Source organism: Pogoniulus pusillus, chromosome W (assembly GCF_015220805.1).
Source record: "Pogoniulus pusillus isolate bPogPus1 chromosome W, bPogPus1.pri, whole genome shotgun sequence".
Taxonomy (NCBI): Eukaryota; Metazoa; Chordata; class Aves; order Piciformes; family Lybiidae; genus Pogoniulus; species Pogoniulus pusillus.
Genome location: NC_087308.1, coordinates 273,969 through 290,190, shown reverse-complemented (window position 1 = coordinate 290,190; position 16,222 = coordinate 273,969). Strand labels below are relative to the sequence as shown.

General features: G+C 46.6%; 1 protein-coding gene across 2 annotated transcripts in view; it reads right to left on the bottom strand.

Moving 5' to 3' along the window:
• Positions 1-16,222, bottom strand: part of LOC135192884 (transitional endoplasmic reticulum ATPase) — a 125,698-nt gene that overhangs the window by 12,836 nt on the left and 96,640 nt on the right. For both annotated transcript variants that reach the window (XM_064176261.1, XM_064176263.1), the window contains exons 8-9: positions 6,898-7,031; positions 6,494-6,629 (exon numbers count right to left, since the gene is read on the bottom strand). In XM_064176261.1, coding sequence (XP_064032331.1) covers positions 6,494-6,629; positions 6,898-7,031 — 270 coding nt within the window. The remainder of the gene's footprint in view (positions 1-6,493; positions 6,630-6,897; positions 7,032-16,222) is intronic.

The following is a 16,222-nucleotide window of genomic DNA, read 5'->3' as shown; positions in this document are numbered from 1 at the left end:
TTCAATTTTTAAACTGCTTTCTTATGGATAACAACCCCTGATTATCAGGAATTTTAATGCCAATGATTCTTTTGAGAAAAGGGAAAGAAGAAAAATCAGAAGTGTTATTGACTTCTGAAAGAGAGAGACAGGAGAAGTTAGAGCCATCAGTGGCTCTTAGAGAGCCTGAGGAAGTTAGATGGTGTTAAATTCTGAAAAAGAGAAACCAGAAGTATTGTTGGCTTCCAAAAGAGAGGCGGAAGTTAGAGGCATCAGTGGCTTTTAAGAGGGAGAGTCAGGAGAAATTGGAAACATCATTGGCCTCTGAGAAGAAGAAAAAGTGGCTTTTGAAAAAAAGAGCTAGAAAAAGCTACTAACAGTGCTGGTTTCTGAAAGAGGGAAAATGGAAGCTAGAATAGATATCCTCATTCCTGAAACCCAGGCCCTAAATAGGGAGAATGGGGTACTTGCAACACTACTGGACTCAAACAAAAAGTAAGAAGGAAATTACAGGAAAGACTAGATCTTTTACTGGACCTAATACCACCCTCAGTCTCAGTTAAACATATCTGCAAATTAATACACTGTGGATCCAGAAACATGGAATGTAGACAGCTGGAGCAGTGAGGATGATGACAACAATGCTCCTGGTGACAATTCTGACCCAACCTCAGAACCCGCGTCTTTATGACCACTGATTAAATCTGAAGTTACAGATGAGGGGGACATTAATGCCTGTGTTACGATGCGCTCCATTCCATGGTCTCTGGATGAGTTGTTTCAGAAGTATTCCAGGCTTCCAGAGTTTCCTTGATGGGGGGAGGTCAAATCTTATTAAGTGAGGACGAAGCAGAAGGTTGTTGGAGTTCTGAAGTATTTTTAAGTATTGAACTCGGTGATTATGATAATCTTTCATTAACTGCATTAGCAATTCACTGGGTTGGCAGCATGCAGCAACAGGAAAGAGAAGATCCTCTTGTTATTAAAACTACCAGTTTCTCAGATCTCACAGTGCCTGTGCAAAAAGCAGCCTGCATGAAAGCAATGTATGAGAGGAATGATTTAAGGAGATCTCTGATGTCAGCTCCTATCAACCCTGCATGGTTAACTGCCTTTATCAGTGGCCTCCCAAATATCAGCCTTAAAATGTGTGAAACTAATGCCCAGGACAGCACACAAACTGCCCATGCTATGAATGCTGCTGTGGCTCAAGCGCAGCCTCCACAGCAGTCGGTACACATATGTACTTGGTTTGGCTGAGCTGGAGTTAATTCTCCTCAGAGCATCTTTCTAGTGCTGTGTTTTGTAGTGCTGTAGCTGGGTGTTGATAACACACCAGTGTGTTGGCTACAGCTGAACGAGCACCCAGGCTGTGCTTTTCCAACATTTCCCCACCCCAAGAGTATGCTGAGGGGTAGGGCAAGATCTTGGGAGGGGATACAGCCAGGCCAGATGACCCAAACTGGTCAAAGGGGTATTCCATGCCAGATGATGCCAGCTCAGATATAAGAACTAAGTGAAAGGAGTGTGCTAGTTTGAAGCTATCTAGAATGTTTTGGTGAGAAGAACTAGATTACAGGCTGTAAAAACAAAAACAATGGTGATGTCTACTTCACTCATAGGCTTGCTGAGATGTATAAGAACAAGAACCTAAGATATAAAACACAGTCGCTCTCTGGGCTTTGTGGGCTGCACTTCTCTCTCTCACCTAATCTGCTGTCTGTGTGATTAATCCATCTGCTTCCTAACCCCCCTAGCCAACCTTCTAATCTTCCTTGGGCATAAGGCAAAGTCTTGGGTAAGGGAGAGGGGTGGGAAGAAGGTGGAAGGGTGGTTGAAAGCCCCTCCTGGGGACTCAGGTTTCTGGGAGGGCTGTTGTGTTTCTGTATTACTTTTTAACTTGTATATTTCTGTATATAACTGTATATACTGTAAATATCTGCTTGTATATTGTGCTAAGCTGTAAATCATAGAATCATAGAATCATAGAATCAACCAGGTTGGAAGAGACCTCCAAGATCATCCAGTCCAACCCATCACCCAGCCCTATCCAGTCAACTAGACCATGGCACTAAGTGCCTCATCCAGTCTTTTCTTGAAGACCCCCAGGGACGGTGCCTCCACCACCTCCCTGGGCAGCCCATTCCAATGGGAAATCACTCTCTCTGTGAAGAACTTCTTCCTAATAACCAGCCTATACCTACCCTGGCACAACTTGAGACTGTGTCCCCTTGTTCTATTGCTGGTTGCCTGGGAGAAGAGGCCAACCCCCACCTGGCTACAATGCCCCTTCAGGTAGTTGTAGACAGTAATAAGATCACCCCTGAGCCTCCTCTTCTCCAGGCTAAACAGGCCCAGCTCCCTCAACCTCTCCTCATAGGATTTGTGCTCCAGGCCCCTCACCAGCTTTGTTGCCCTTCTCTGGACATGTTCCAGCACCTCAACATCTTTCTTGAATTGAGGGGCCCAGAACTGGACACAGTACTCAAGGTGTGGCCTGACCAGTGCTGAGTACAGGGGAAGAATAACCTCCCTTGTCCTACTGGCCACACTGTTCCTGATGCAGGCCAGGATGCCATTGGCTCTCTTGGCCACCTGGGCACACTGCTGGCTCATCTTCAGCTTACTATCTATCAGTACCCCCAGGTCCCTTTCCTCCTGGCTGCTCTCCAGCCACTCCGACCCCAGCCTGTATCTCTGCTTGGGGTTGTTGTGGCCAAAGTGCAGAACCCTGCACTTGGCCTTGTTAAATCTCATCCCATTGGCCTCTGCCCACCCATCCAGCCTGTCCAGGTCCCTCTGCAGGGCTCTCCTACCTTCCAACAGATCAACACCTGCTCCTAGCTTGGTGTCATCTGCAAACTTACTGATGCTGGACACAATGCCCTCGTCCAGATCATCAATAAAGATGTTGAACAGGACTGGGCCCAGTACTGATCCTTGGGGAACACCACTAGTGACTGGCTGAGGCACCATTCACCACCACTCTCTGAGCTCTGCCATCCAGCCAGTTCTTGATCCAGCACAGAGTGAATCTGTCGAAACCATGAGCTGCCAGCTTGGCTAGGAGCTTCTTGTGGCAGACTGTGTCAAAGGCTTTGCTGAAGTCCAAGTAGACTACATCCACAGCCTTCCCCACATTCACCAGGCGGGTAACCTGATCATAAAAGGAGATCAGGTTGGTGAGGCAGGACCTGCCCTTCCTAAACCCATGCTGGCTGGGCCTGATCCCTTGGCCATCCTGTAGGTGCTTTGTGATGGCACCCAAGATGACCTGTTCCATGACCTTGCCTGGCACTGAGGTCAGGCTGACAGGTCTGTAGTTTTCTGGCTCCTCCTTACGACCCTTCTTGTGAATGGGGATCACATTGGCCAGCTTCCAGTCTTCCAGGACCTCTCCAGTGAGCCAGGACTGCTGATAAATGATGGAGAGTGGCCTGGCCAGCTCAGCTGCCAGCTCTCTCAGCACCCTAGGGTGGATCCCATCCGGTCCCATGGACTTGTGAGGATCCAAATGACGCAGCAGGTCTCTTACTGCTTCCTCATGGATCAGAGGGGGACTGTACTGGTCCCTGACTCCATCCACCACTTCAGGAGTCCAGCTGTCCTGGAGACAACCTGTCCCACTAGTGAAGATTGAGGCAAAGAAGGTATTAAGCACCTCTGTCTTTTCCTCATCCTTTGTCACTATGTTCCCATCTCTATCTAGTAAGGACTGGAGGTTGTCCTTGGCCCTTCTCTTGCCATTCACATATTTGTAGAAACATTTTTTATTTTCCTTGACATCCGTGGCCAGCCTGAGCTCCAAGTGGGCTTTTGCCTGTCTAATTTTTCCTCTACAAGACCTAGCAACTTCCTTGAACTTCTCCTGGGACACCTCCCCTCTTTTCCAAAGGTAATACACCCTCTTTTTAATCTTTAATTCCTTCAGCAGCTCCCTTCCCATCCAGCCTGGCTGCCTCCCTCGTTGGCTCATCTTCCGGCTCAGTGGCACTGCCTGCTCCTGTGCCTTCAGGAGTTCTTTCTTGAAGTAGGTCCAACCTTCCTGGACCTCTTTGTTTCTAAGGGCTATTTCCCAAGGAACTTTCTGAATTAGTTTCTTAAATAGGCTGAAGTCTGCCCTTCGGAAGTCCAGTGTGGAGGTTCTGTTGATGCCCCTCCTGGTTTCTCCATGTATTGAAAACTCTATAATTTCATGGTCACTGGACCCCAGGCAGCCTCCAACCACCACATCCCCTACCAGCCCCTCTCAATTTGTGAGCAGCAGGTCAAGCAGGGCTGCCCCCCTGGTAGGCTCACGTAACAGCTGGGATAGGAAGTTGTCTTCCACACATTGCAGAAACCTTCTAGACTGCTTCTTCTCTGCAGTGTTTAAGTCCCAGCAGATGTCTGGTAGGTTAAAGTCGCCCACCAGAACAAGGGCAGGTGATCTTGAGGCAGCCTCCAGTTGCTTAAAGAGCAATAAATCAACCTCTTCTTCCTGGTTGGGTGGTCTGTAACAGACTCCAACCAGGATATCAGCCTTGTTGGCCTTTGCCTTAAGTCTCACCCATAATGACTCAACTTGATCATCTTTGATTTCTACCTCCATGACATCCAGAGCATCCCTAATATACAGAGCCACTCCCCCGCCCTTTCTCCCTTGCCTGTCTCTCCTGAAGAGTCTGTAGCCATTGATTACAGCACTCCAATCATGCGAATCATCCCACCACGTTTCAGTGATGGCGACAATATCATAGTTTTCCTCCAGCACCAGAGCTTCCAGCTCCTCTTGTTTGTTACCCATACTGCGTGCATTAGTGTACATGCACTTCAGCTGGGCTGCTGCTTTTACTCCTAGCTCTAGCCTACCATCCTCAATTCCCTTTGATTTATCTCTGGTGCTGTCATGTTTAACCCCCTCCCCCTTCCATTCTAGTTTAAAGCCCTCTCAATTTTCCAGAGCTGCTGAGTCTAGTCTGGGTGATTTTACAAAGTGTGTGTGGGGGTGGGTAACATCCAAACCATCACAAGGAGGAAGTGGGGGGATATTTGTCCATGGTGTCTGTTCTCCTATATTGGGTTTGGCTGAGCTGGAGTTAATTCTTCTCAAAGTATCTTTTTAGTGCTGTGCTTTGCAGTGCTGTAGCTGAGTGCTGATAGCAGTAGCCAAAGCACTGGTGTGTTGAGCCGAGCACTCAGGATGTGCTTTTCCAACATTTCCCTGCTCCGCAAATATGCTGAGGCGACACAGCTGAGCCAGCTGACCCAAACTGGCCAAAGGAGTATTCCATGCCATATGACATCAGCTCAGATAGAAGAATGAAATTAAAGAAGAAAGTGTGGAGAGATTTGTCCATGGGATCTGTCCTCCAGAGGAACCATTATGCATAGAGAGCCCTGCTTCCCGAGACCAACCACCGTTCTACTGATGGAAAGAAGATATCTCTCTGCTTTCACTTCCACGTGCTCTATTTCTTCAGTTTATTATTTTTATGTCTTGGGTTTAGGGAGCGAGACAGATGCTCTTTATGCTTCCCTAGAGGAGTAAGGAGAACATTCCACACAGGATTGGAAAGAATTGGAAATTTAAATGGAAGTACTATTCACAACTACATAAAACAGTACAAAAGCATATAAAATACACAACACAGTCAGCTTCAGCCATGAGATCATCTTGCAGTTGGTTCATTTATCACCAGCAATTTTGAATCTGTTCTATCTGCTGCTTTGAACAACTAAAATATTTAATTGTTTTAACTTTCTGAACCTGTGTCAATTGAAGTCCTTATCAGGCACTGGAAACGAGAGGCAAACATTAATTTTGCCAAATAATTCCATCAAGAGTCCTGGACTCTGAGACTGGCAAACATCAGGATCTTACCCTTAACGTGACAACCCCTTAAGCATTTAATCTTGAAATAGCCTCATCTAATTGGCGAAGTGAAAAAGTATGCTACCCTCTAAGTATTTTATTTCTATAAGTTCTAAAATAACATGAAACTAAGGCTGGAAGTCTAGAAATTAATTTCAAACAAACAGCTAGAGACAAGTCAATAGATTACGTAACACACAGGATATGTTTAATATTAATTTTTGCTCCAATGCCCCTGAAGCATTGCTCATAACAAAGTATTTGATTGTGCTGGTTTGCGACTAATTGGAATATTTTGATGAGAGAAAGTAGATCATTGGCTGTGAAAAGAAAATAAAAGTGATGTCTATATCACTCATGGGTTCTGCTCTGAGAAGGGGTGGGAAAAACAGGAGGGGAGTTGGCTTGGAGCCCTCCTGGGTGGTTCTGCTGTTTGAGAGGGGTTTTGAAGTTCTGTATTACTTTGAACTTGTGTATAATTGCATATGGTTGTGAATATCTGTATATATTGTGTACATACGCTTGTATATTTGTGCTACGTTGCGAATATAGCTTCATTCCTTAACTTCCAGCTGGCTGAGTTAGTCTGGTGCATTGCGGGGTGGAAAACTCCCAAACTGTAACATTGATACACACAAAAAAGATACAAATTATGATTACCAAATCGTCTGAGTGCTGGGTCAATGCTGTTAGGTCTGTTGGTGGCTGCCATAACAATTACATGTGCTCTCTGTTTCAGTCCATCCATAAGAGTCAACAGCTGAGACACTATGCGACGTTCCACCTCTCCATGTGTCTATGGAGAGATGAAGCAATGATCAGACCAAAAGTTCTAAAACACAGCACAGGAGCTAGTACCACACCAGAGCAGACAGATACAACAGATGCAAGCTGTTAAGAAATATTGTGGACTAAATCAGATTCTTTTGCTATCCAGCTTCTGAGATCAAACTGAATTCAAGCATTAAGTTAAATACTGCTTTACCCTGTAGTCAAATGCAGAGATTCACACTAGCTGCTACCAAAAAAGATGTACCTCTTTATCTTCTACAAGCTTTCTTTACCTTCTCTCTCTTAGGAGCAATGGCATCCAGTTCATCAATGAAGATGATGGCAGGAGCGTTCTTCTCTGCTTCTTCAAAGGCTTTCCTCAGGTTGCTCTCAGACTCACCAGCCAGCTTGCTCATAATCTCAGGACCTGAAAAAAATAACGGCACTGTGGCACTCAAAAGAGAGTCAGATAGCCAACAAGGCATGCAGCTGATTTTTTTAGTACAACATTCACATGGAAGTAATTTATATTTCAAGCCACAGCAGATAGTATCAAGCAAGTTCACTAAATTTGCAACTGAACAGGCAAGAACAGCATGCAGAATAACTTTTTATCATTCTGGTGTTTCAGTTTAACAGAACACAGTACTAGTCAGTACCTTTAGATGCCTCTTTCCTTAGCCTATTTCACACTTGGTGAGCTGCTCTGTTATGTGCTGCTACACACAGTTAATGCCAGTCCTAGCTTGCAAGAGAAGCAATCAAATCATATGGCAATGAATTATCACGGTAGGAAAAAAAAGCTGTAAATTATTGAAGCTGTCTTCAGCTTGCATTACAGATTCACAGATTGCATTGAGTTGGAAGGGACCCTCAAAAGGCATCTTGTCCAACCTGCCTGCAATGAGCAGGGATGCCTCCAACTAAATTAAGCTGCTTAGGGCCACATCAAGTGTGATCTTAAATGTCTTGAGGAGCAGGGCCTCAACCACATCCCTGGGTGACCAGTATTTTACCACTCTCATTGTAAAGAACTTCTTCCTTATGTATAACCTAAATCTACCCTGCTCCAGTTCAAAACCATTGCCTCTTGACCTATTGCTACAAGCCATTTTAAACAATCCTTCCCCAGCCTTCCTGTAGGTCCCCTCCTCTAATAGGTTAAATGGCATTTTCCCTTACAACACAGAAGTAAAGGAGAATAACGCACACACACACAAAACCCTACCAAAACAACTCTGGGTTGAGATAAAAGAGTTTAATATAAATGAGATAATATAATGCACAATTACCTTAGCCTATTTGTAGAAAAAGCACAGCAAAACGCAGAAAAGCAGCAGAAAGCAGAAGTCAGTGAACTAACCTCCCACCCCTCCCATCCCAGCAGAAGAGAACCACACCTCCAAAACCTGGAAAACGAAAGCCACACGTGGAACAGGAAACCTCTCATCTTACAATCTGAACTTCAAGCCCCATAATACTCTGCTGCAGCCATTTTGAAGCTGGCATGATGGCAGCATGGTATTGAATATCAGCAGCAGATTCAACTTAAACCATGACATTCCCAACCCCTTATTCTATACTATCTGTCATGTCTAGCACCAATTAACATACATCATATATCATAATTCACTGTCCATTCTCACTCAAAATGAGATTGCTTTGCAGTATACAGAAGACTTCTCATGGCAGATGAGCACTTCACCCTGTTCCAGTACAGTCTGGATCAGTCCATGACCAGTAGAAATGGTAGAGCTGTGTTTCCACCCCTGGGGCAACTAATTCCAGTGACTCCTTCCACCCCTTCAAGTGAAAGCAAACTGTGGCTTTCATTCCAGTGCTGAGCTTCCAACACATCCAGGCGTGGAAATCCCCCTGTCACACCAGAAATACAGATGAGTTCCACCCCTCCTGTTTTGATGGCATTGGATTATGCTGGGCACCTGAGGACTCCTCTAATTTTGATTGGAATCACTTGCATCTTGTAAAGATGCTTTGTGAGTCTCTTCAGGAGAATCAGAAGCAGTATTAGCTTGTCTGCTCTTTTTAGGTAATTTTCCACTGGAAACTGAGACAGCATCCTTCAGGAGAGAATTTCCTTGTAATTCATGTACTCATGTAGCTAGGACTGAAGTGGGTTTTCCATCCCACTTCCTCATGTCTTCCCCATGGCCACACAAGTAAAACTACAGGGTATGCTACAGTGTGTACCTCCCAGATTCTCTTCCCTGGACAGGAGAGCACCTACTCCTCATGGCTGAAACACAGGCATCCTGTCCTTCAGTCTTATCAACCACAATACTAAGCTTGCTATCATCTGCAAACTTCCTGAGTGTGCACTCAGTCTTGCTGTTTATATCACTGATGAAGACAATGACCAGCACTTGTCATCTGTCTCCATCTAGAGATCAAGCCATTGACCACTAATCTTCATATGTGATCATGCAACCAATTCCTTATCAACTGGATGGTCCATCCATCAACTCCATATCTCTTCAGCTAAGAGAGAAGGATGTTGTGGGGGACTGTGTCAAAGGTTTTGCAGTAGTCCAGAGAGATGACATCTGTTGGTGTACATTTACTTCTGTAAGATCCTATCAATAAGTTTAAAAAAAAACAAACCACACCACAACAAAACACCACCAAAGAACCAATATCCCAAAACTGAAAAAAATCTCAAACCCATTTCCTCTCAAAGAATAAAAAAATCAAATAGTTAAAATAAATGTGTAAGTACATCAACCCCAGAAGGAAGGACCGCACTCCCCCGAAATCTACAACTGCTGAACACTACTGCAGGCTGGAGATTTCCTCTGGTTTTACAAACGTTTGCATCATAGAATCATAGAATTAACGAGGATGGAAGAGATCTCTAAGATCATCCAGTCCAACCTATCATCCAACCCTATCAGTCAATTAGACCATGGCACCAAGTGCCTCATCCAGTCTTTTCTTGAACACCCCCAGGGATGGCGACTCCACCACCTCCCTGGGCAGTTCATTCCAATGGCAAATCACTCTCTCTGTGAAGAACTTCCTCCTAACATCCAGCCTATACTTTCCCTGGCACAAATTGAAACTGTGTCCCCTTGTTCTATTGCTGGTTGCCTGGCAGAAGAGACCAAACCCCACCTGGCTACAACCTCCCTTCAAGTAGTTGTAGACAGTAATGAGGTCACCCCTGAATCTCCTCTTCTCTAGGCTAAACAGACCCAGCTCCCTCAGCCTCTCCTCATAGGGTTTGTGTTCCAGGCCCCTCACCAGCTTTGTCGCTCTTCTCTAGACACGTTCCAGCACCTCAACATCTCTCCTGAATTGAGGGGCCCAGAACTGGACACAGTACTCAAGGTGGGGCCTGACCAGTGTTGAGTACAGGGGAAGAATAAACCTCCCTCGTCCTACTGGCCACACTGCTCCTGATGCAGGCCAGGATGCCATTGGGTCTCTTGAGCACCTGGGCACACTGCTGGCCCATCTTCAGCCTAATATCTATCAGTAACCCCATGTCCCTTTCTTCCTGGCTACTGTCCAGCCACTCTCTCCCCAGCCTGTAGTGCTGCTTGGGGTTGTTGTGGCCAAAGTGCAGAACCCTGCACTTGGCCTTGTTAAATCTCATCCCGTTGGCCTCTGCCCAACCATCCAGCCTGTCTAGGTCCCTCTGCAGGGCTCTCCTTCCTTCCAACAGATCAACACCTGCTCCTAGCTTGGTGTCATCTGCAAACTTACTGATGCTGGACTCAATCCCCTCATCCAGATCATCAATAAAGATGTTGAAGAGGACTGGGCCCAGCACTGATCCTTGTGGAACACCACTAGTGACTGGCTGTCAACTGGATGTGGCACCATTCATAGAATCATAGAATCATAGAATCAACCAGGTTGGAAGAGACCTCCAAGATCATCCAGTCCAACCTATAACCCAGCCCTAACCAATCAACTAGACCATGGCACTAAGTGCCTCATCCAGTCTTTTCTTGAAGACCCCCAGGGACGGTGCCTCCACCACCTCCCTGGGCAGCCCATTCCAATGGGAAATCACTCTCTCTGTGAAGAACTTCTTCCTAATAACCAGCCTATACCTACCCTGGCACAACTTGAGACTGTGTCCCCTTGTTCTATTGCTGGTTGCCTGGGAGAAGAGGCCACCCCCCACCTGGCTACAATGCCCCTTCAGGTAGTTGTAGACAGTAATAAGATCACCCCTGAGCCTCCTCTTCTCTAGTCTAAACAGCCCCAGCTCCCTCAGCCTCTCCTCATAGGATTTGTGTTCCAGGCCCCTCACCAGCTTTGTTGCCCTTCTCTGGACATGTTCCAGCACCTCAACATCTTTCTTGAATTGAGGGGCCCAGAACTGGACATAGTACTCAAGGTGTGGCCTGACCAGTGCTGAGTACAGGGGAAGAATAACCTCCCTTGTCCTACTGGCCACACTGTTCCTGATGCATGCCAGGATGCCATTGGCTCTCCTGGCCACCTGGGCACACTGCTGGCTCATCTTCAGCTTACTATCTATCAGTACCCCCAGGTCCCTTTCCTCCTGGCTGCTCTCCAGCCACTCCGACCCCAGCCTATAGCGCTGCTTGGGGTTGTTGTTGCCAAAGTGCAGAACCCTGCACTTGGCCTTGTTAAATCTCATCTCATTGGCCTCTGCCCACCCATCCAGCCTGTCCAGGTCCCTCTGCAGGGCTCTCCTACCTTCCAACAGATCAACACCTGCTCCTAGCTTGGTGTCATCTGCAAACTTACTGATGCTGGACTCAATGCCCTCGTCCAGATCATCAATAAAGATATTGAACAGGACTGGGCCCAGTACTGATCCTTGGGGAACACCACTAGTGACTGGCTGCCAAGTGGATGTGGCACCATTCACCACCACTCTCTGAGCTCTGCCATCCAGCCAGTTCTTGATCCAGCACAGAGTGAATCTGTCGAAACCATGAGCTGCCAGCTTGGCTAGGAGCTTCTTGTGGCAGACTGTGTCAAAGGCTTTGCTGAAGTCCAAGTAGACTACATCCACAGCCTTCCCCACATTCACCAGGCGGGTAACCTGATCATAAAAGGAGATCAGGTTGGTGAGGCAGGACCTGCCCTTCCTAAACCCATGCTGGCTGGGCCTGATCCCTTGGCTATCTTGTAGGTGCTTTGTGATGGCACCCAAGATGACCTGTTCCATGACCTTGCCTGGCACTGAGGTCAGGGTGACAGGTCTGTAGTTTTCTGGCTCCTCCTTACGACCCTTCTTGTGAATGGGGATCACATTGGCCAGCTTCCAGTCTTCCAGGACCTCTCCAGTGAGCCAGGACTGCTGATAAATGATGGAGAGTGGCCTGGCCAGCTCAGCTGCCAGCTCTCTCAGCACCCTAGGGTGGATCCCATCCGGTCCCATGGACTTGTGAGGATCCAAATGACGCAGCAGGTCTCTTACTGCTTCCTCATGGATCAGAGGGGGACTGTACTGGTCCCTGACTCCATCCACCACTTCAGGAGTCCAGCTGTCCTGGAGACAACCTGTCCCACTAGTGAAGATTGAGGCAAAGAAGGTGTTAAGCACCTCTGCCTTTTCCTCATCCTTTGTCACTATGTTCCCCTCTCTATCTAGTAAGGACTGGAGGTTGTCCTTGGCCCTTCTCTTGCCATTCATATATTTAAAGAAACACTTTTTATTTTCCTTGACATCCGTGGCCAGCCTGAGCTCCAAGTGGGCTTTTGCCTGTCTAATTTTTCCTCTACAAGACCTAACAACTTCCTTGAACTTCTCCTGGGACACCTCCCCTCTTCTCCAAAGGTGATACACTCTCTTTTTAATCTCTAATTCCTTCAGCAGCTCCCTTCCCATCCAGCCTGGCTGCCTCCCTCGTCGGCTCATCTTCCGGCTCAGTGGCACTGCCTGCTCCTGTGCCTTCAGGAGTTCTTTCTTGAAGCAGGTCCAACCTTCCTGGACCTCTTTGTTTCTAAGGGCTATTTCCCAAGGAACTTTCTGAATTAGTTTCTTAAATAGGCTGAAGTCTGCCCTTCGGAAGTCCAGTGTGGAGTTTCTGTTGATGCCCCTCCTGGTTTCTCCATGTATTGAAAACTCTATAATTTCATGGTCACTGGACCCCAGGCAGCCTCCAACCACCACATCCCCTACCAGCCCCTCTCAATTTGTGAGCAGCAGGTCAAGCAGGGCTGCCCCCCTGGTAGGCTCACGTAACAGCTGGGATAGGAAGTTGTCTTCCACACATTGCAGAAACCTTCTAGACTGCTTCTTCTCTGCAGTGTTTAAGTCCCAGCAGATGTCTGGTAGGTTAAAGTCGCCCACCAGAACAAGGGCAGGTGATCTTGAGGCAGCCTCCAGTTGCTTAAAGAGCAATAAATCAACCTCTTCTTCCTGGTTGGGTGGTCTGTAACAGACTCCAACCAGGATATCAGCCTTGTTGGCCTTTGCCTTAAGTCTCACCCATAATGACTCAACTTGATCATCTTTGATTTCTACCTCCATGACATCCAGAGCATCCCTAATATACAGAGCCACTCCCCCGCCCTTTCTCCCTTGCCTGTCTCTCCTGAAGAGTCTGTAGCCATTGATTACAGCACTCCAATCATGCGAATCATCCCACCACGTTTCAGTGATGGCGACAATATCATAGTTTTCCTCCAGCACCAGAGCTTCCAGCTCCTCTTGTTTGTTACCCATACTGCGTGCATTAGTGTACATGCACTTCAGCTGGGCTGCTGCTTTTACTCCTAGCTCTAGCCTACCATCCTCAATTCCCTTTGATTTATCTCTGGTGCTGTTATGTTTAACCCCCTCCCCCTTCCATTCTAGTTTAAAGCCCTCTCAACAAGCCCAGCCAGCTTATGTGCCAGGGTCCTTCTCCCTTTCTGTGATAGTTGTATTCCATCTGCTGATTGCAGACCTGTGGCAAGATGAAGTTCCCCAAGATCAAAGAATCCAAAGTTATGTTGGATGCACCAACCTCTGAGCCACTTGTTCATCAAATATGCTTTCCTACTCTTCTCTGTATTCCAGCCTGTAACTAAGGGTATAGAGGAAAAGATTACCTGTGCCCCTGCTCCCTCAACTGCTTTCCCCAGTGTCTTAAAGTCCTTTTTGATAGCTTTTAGCCATTCACCACCACTCTCTGGGCTCTGCCATCCAGCCAGTTCTTGACCCATATCAGAGCGAATCCGTCCAAGCCACTAGCTGCTAGCTTTGCCAGGAGCTTGTTGTGACAGATGGTGTCAAAGGCTTTGCTGAAGTCCAGGTAGTCTACATCCAGACTGCCTGTGCTAGTTTTAAGCAGGCTATAATGTTTTGGTGAGAAGAACTTGATTATAGGCTGTAAAAAGAAAACAATGGTGATGTCTACTTCGCTCACAGCCTTGCTGAGAAGTATAGGAACAAGAAACAAAAGCATTTGACAACACTCTCGCCATCACTCTCGCTTGGTCTGCTGGCTGAACTGCATCTCTCTAACCTCACCCTCCATTTTGGGCTAGCCCACTTTGCTTCCTAAACTCTTGGCCGAACCTCTATTCTTCCTTGGGACTGGGGTAAGGTTGAGAGGGGTAGAGGGAAGGTGAAGGGGTGGTTGAGAGTCCCTCCTGGGGACTCAGGTTTCTGGGAGGGGAGTTGTGTTTCTGTATTACCTTTTACCTTGTATATTTCTGTCTATAACTGTATATACTGTAAATATCTGCTTGTATATTGTGCTAGCGGTAAATATAAGATTCATTCATACTTCCAGAGCCGGCTGAGTCTAGTCTGGGTGATTTTTAAAGTGTGGAGGGGCGGGGAACACCCAAACCATCACATATTTTAATTTGGTACTCCAACGTGGGGCAAATTGATTTTGAGTTATTTAACTCTGGGAATCAGAATGAAGCTAATGAAGAAGCTGTTTTATTTAGCGGGGGCTACTGTGTGGCCTATTTTCTGTTTTCTTATTCATAATTGGATCAAAGCCCAAACTGGTTAGTTTTTGTTTAATATAATTTTTAAGAAGATCAAAGCTAAACTCACATCCATTTTTTGGAGTTGGGGGGACTTTATCCTTGGCTATGTTGGATTTAATGCCACTGAGACTTTTACCAGTAACATTACAGGCAATGGAAGTATACAACTTCTGCTTTATCTACAGCCCTCATGAGAGTTATCTTATCTAAAAGTCAGGCAGATCCTTATTCAGAATTTTGTTCATGTCAGACTGTGGTATTTCTGTCGTGTGTGAATTTATGTCTTGTAATTTTGATTTTCATACTCATTTTGGCATTATGTAAGAAAAAATTGATTGTGATGCCTTTAAAAACTAAGAAGCTGTCTGTGTCCCATAATGGCAAAGAGAAAGGGATAGTGTTGCATAAACAACCCAGGGGTACAAACCAAAACAAAGATAACTCAGGGGCACAGCAAGGAACACCTCCTCCCCAAGATTCTGGGAAAGCTGCCAATGTTCTAACTGGGAATGATAACATGGCAGGATTCCCAGGAACACAGGTGACTACTCAAAGCCAAGATGCTCCCTCAATTAACAACACTAATTCAGCCAGTTCGAATCCCCAGGCAGCAGACAATAAGACTCTAGCTCTAAGGCATACCTGAACTCACAGGCCTCAGGTCAGACACCTGTGGGCAGCTAGGGTCTGGCGTCCGGAAGATAACGGGATGTACGGAAAGACAGGGGCCCCTCTCCTTACTGCCATAACCCATAATATTTAGTGGTGATGTAAGCAGATGGAAATGATGTTTATCTTCACACTATATAACCCAGCACTGTACACGAATAAACACCATTTGTTCTCCATCGTATCGGTGTGTGTGAGCTGTGGTCACGAGTGTGACCCCATAAATTCTGCCGCGAAACTGCGTTCCACGACAACGAGTGGCCAAGAACAGGTCACCGTCTCGTTCCTGAACCAGGTCGCTGCTTGCCCCCACAAGGGCAACAGACACCCAATGCTTCAAACCTACCAGCGAACTCATCAAAGTCTGTCTCCGCGCAGGCCATCTTGGCGCCAGCCAAAGCCCGAGCTAAGACACCACATATGACAAAGAGCGATTCAAAAGAGGACGTAAGAGAGGGGATCTCTGGTGAGCAAGAGAAGGAAGAGGAGACAATAGTCTTCAGGATTTGGCAAACATGCTTAGATCCCAGTACTTGGATGAGAGGAGCATGGTGAGGTTGGCTGCCAAGAAAGAGGATGGTTCCAATGACTTTAAGAGTTCTGTTTCTAGGCCAGGGACAACAAGATCAACAAGAGGAAGAAGAGAAGGATGACATCCAAGATTCCAATGATCCACTCAGAGAGTTCAGGGAAGTTAGAAAGGAATACACAAGGGAATCAGGTGAGCCAATACTAAGCTGGCCAGTGAGATGCCATAGCATTGGCACTAATGCCCTGCAGGTAGGAGAGAAGTCTGCCAAGCAGCTAGGACCACTCACCAAGTAGAGTGGAGGGGACAAATACCCATCAAGTCCTCTTGGTAAGGTTAGCTTGTGGACACGCCTTTTGTTGGCTGTGGCTATGAGATATCCTTCCCGAGATGATTTGCCATGGGCTGCCAAGAAGTGGAACACCATTGAGCAGGGAATTAAGCTTCTGAAGGAGTTTGCTGTGAAGGAAGTGCTTTATGGA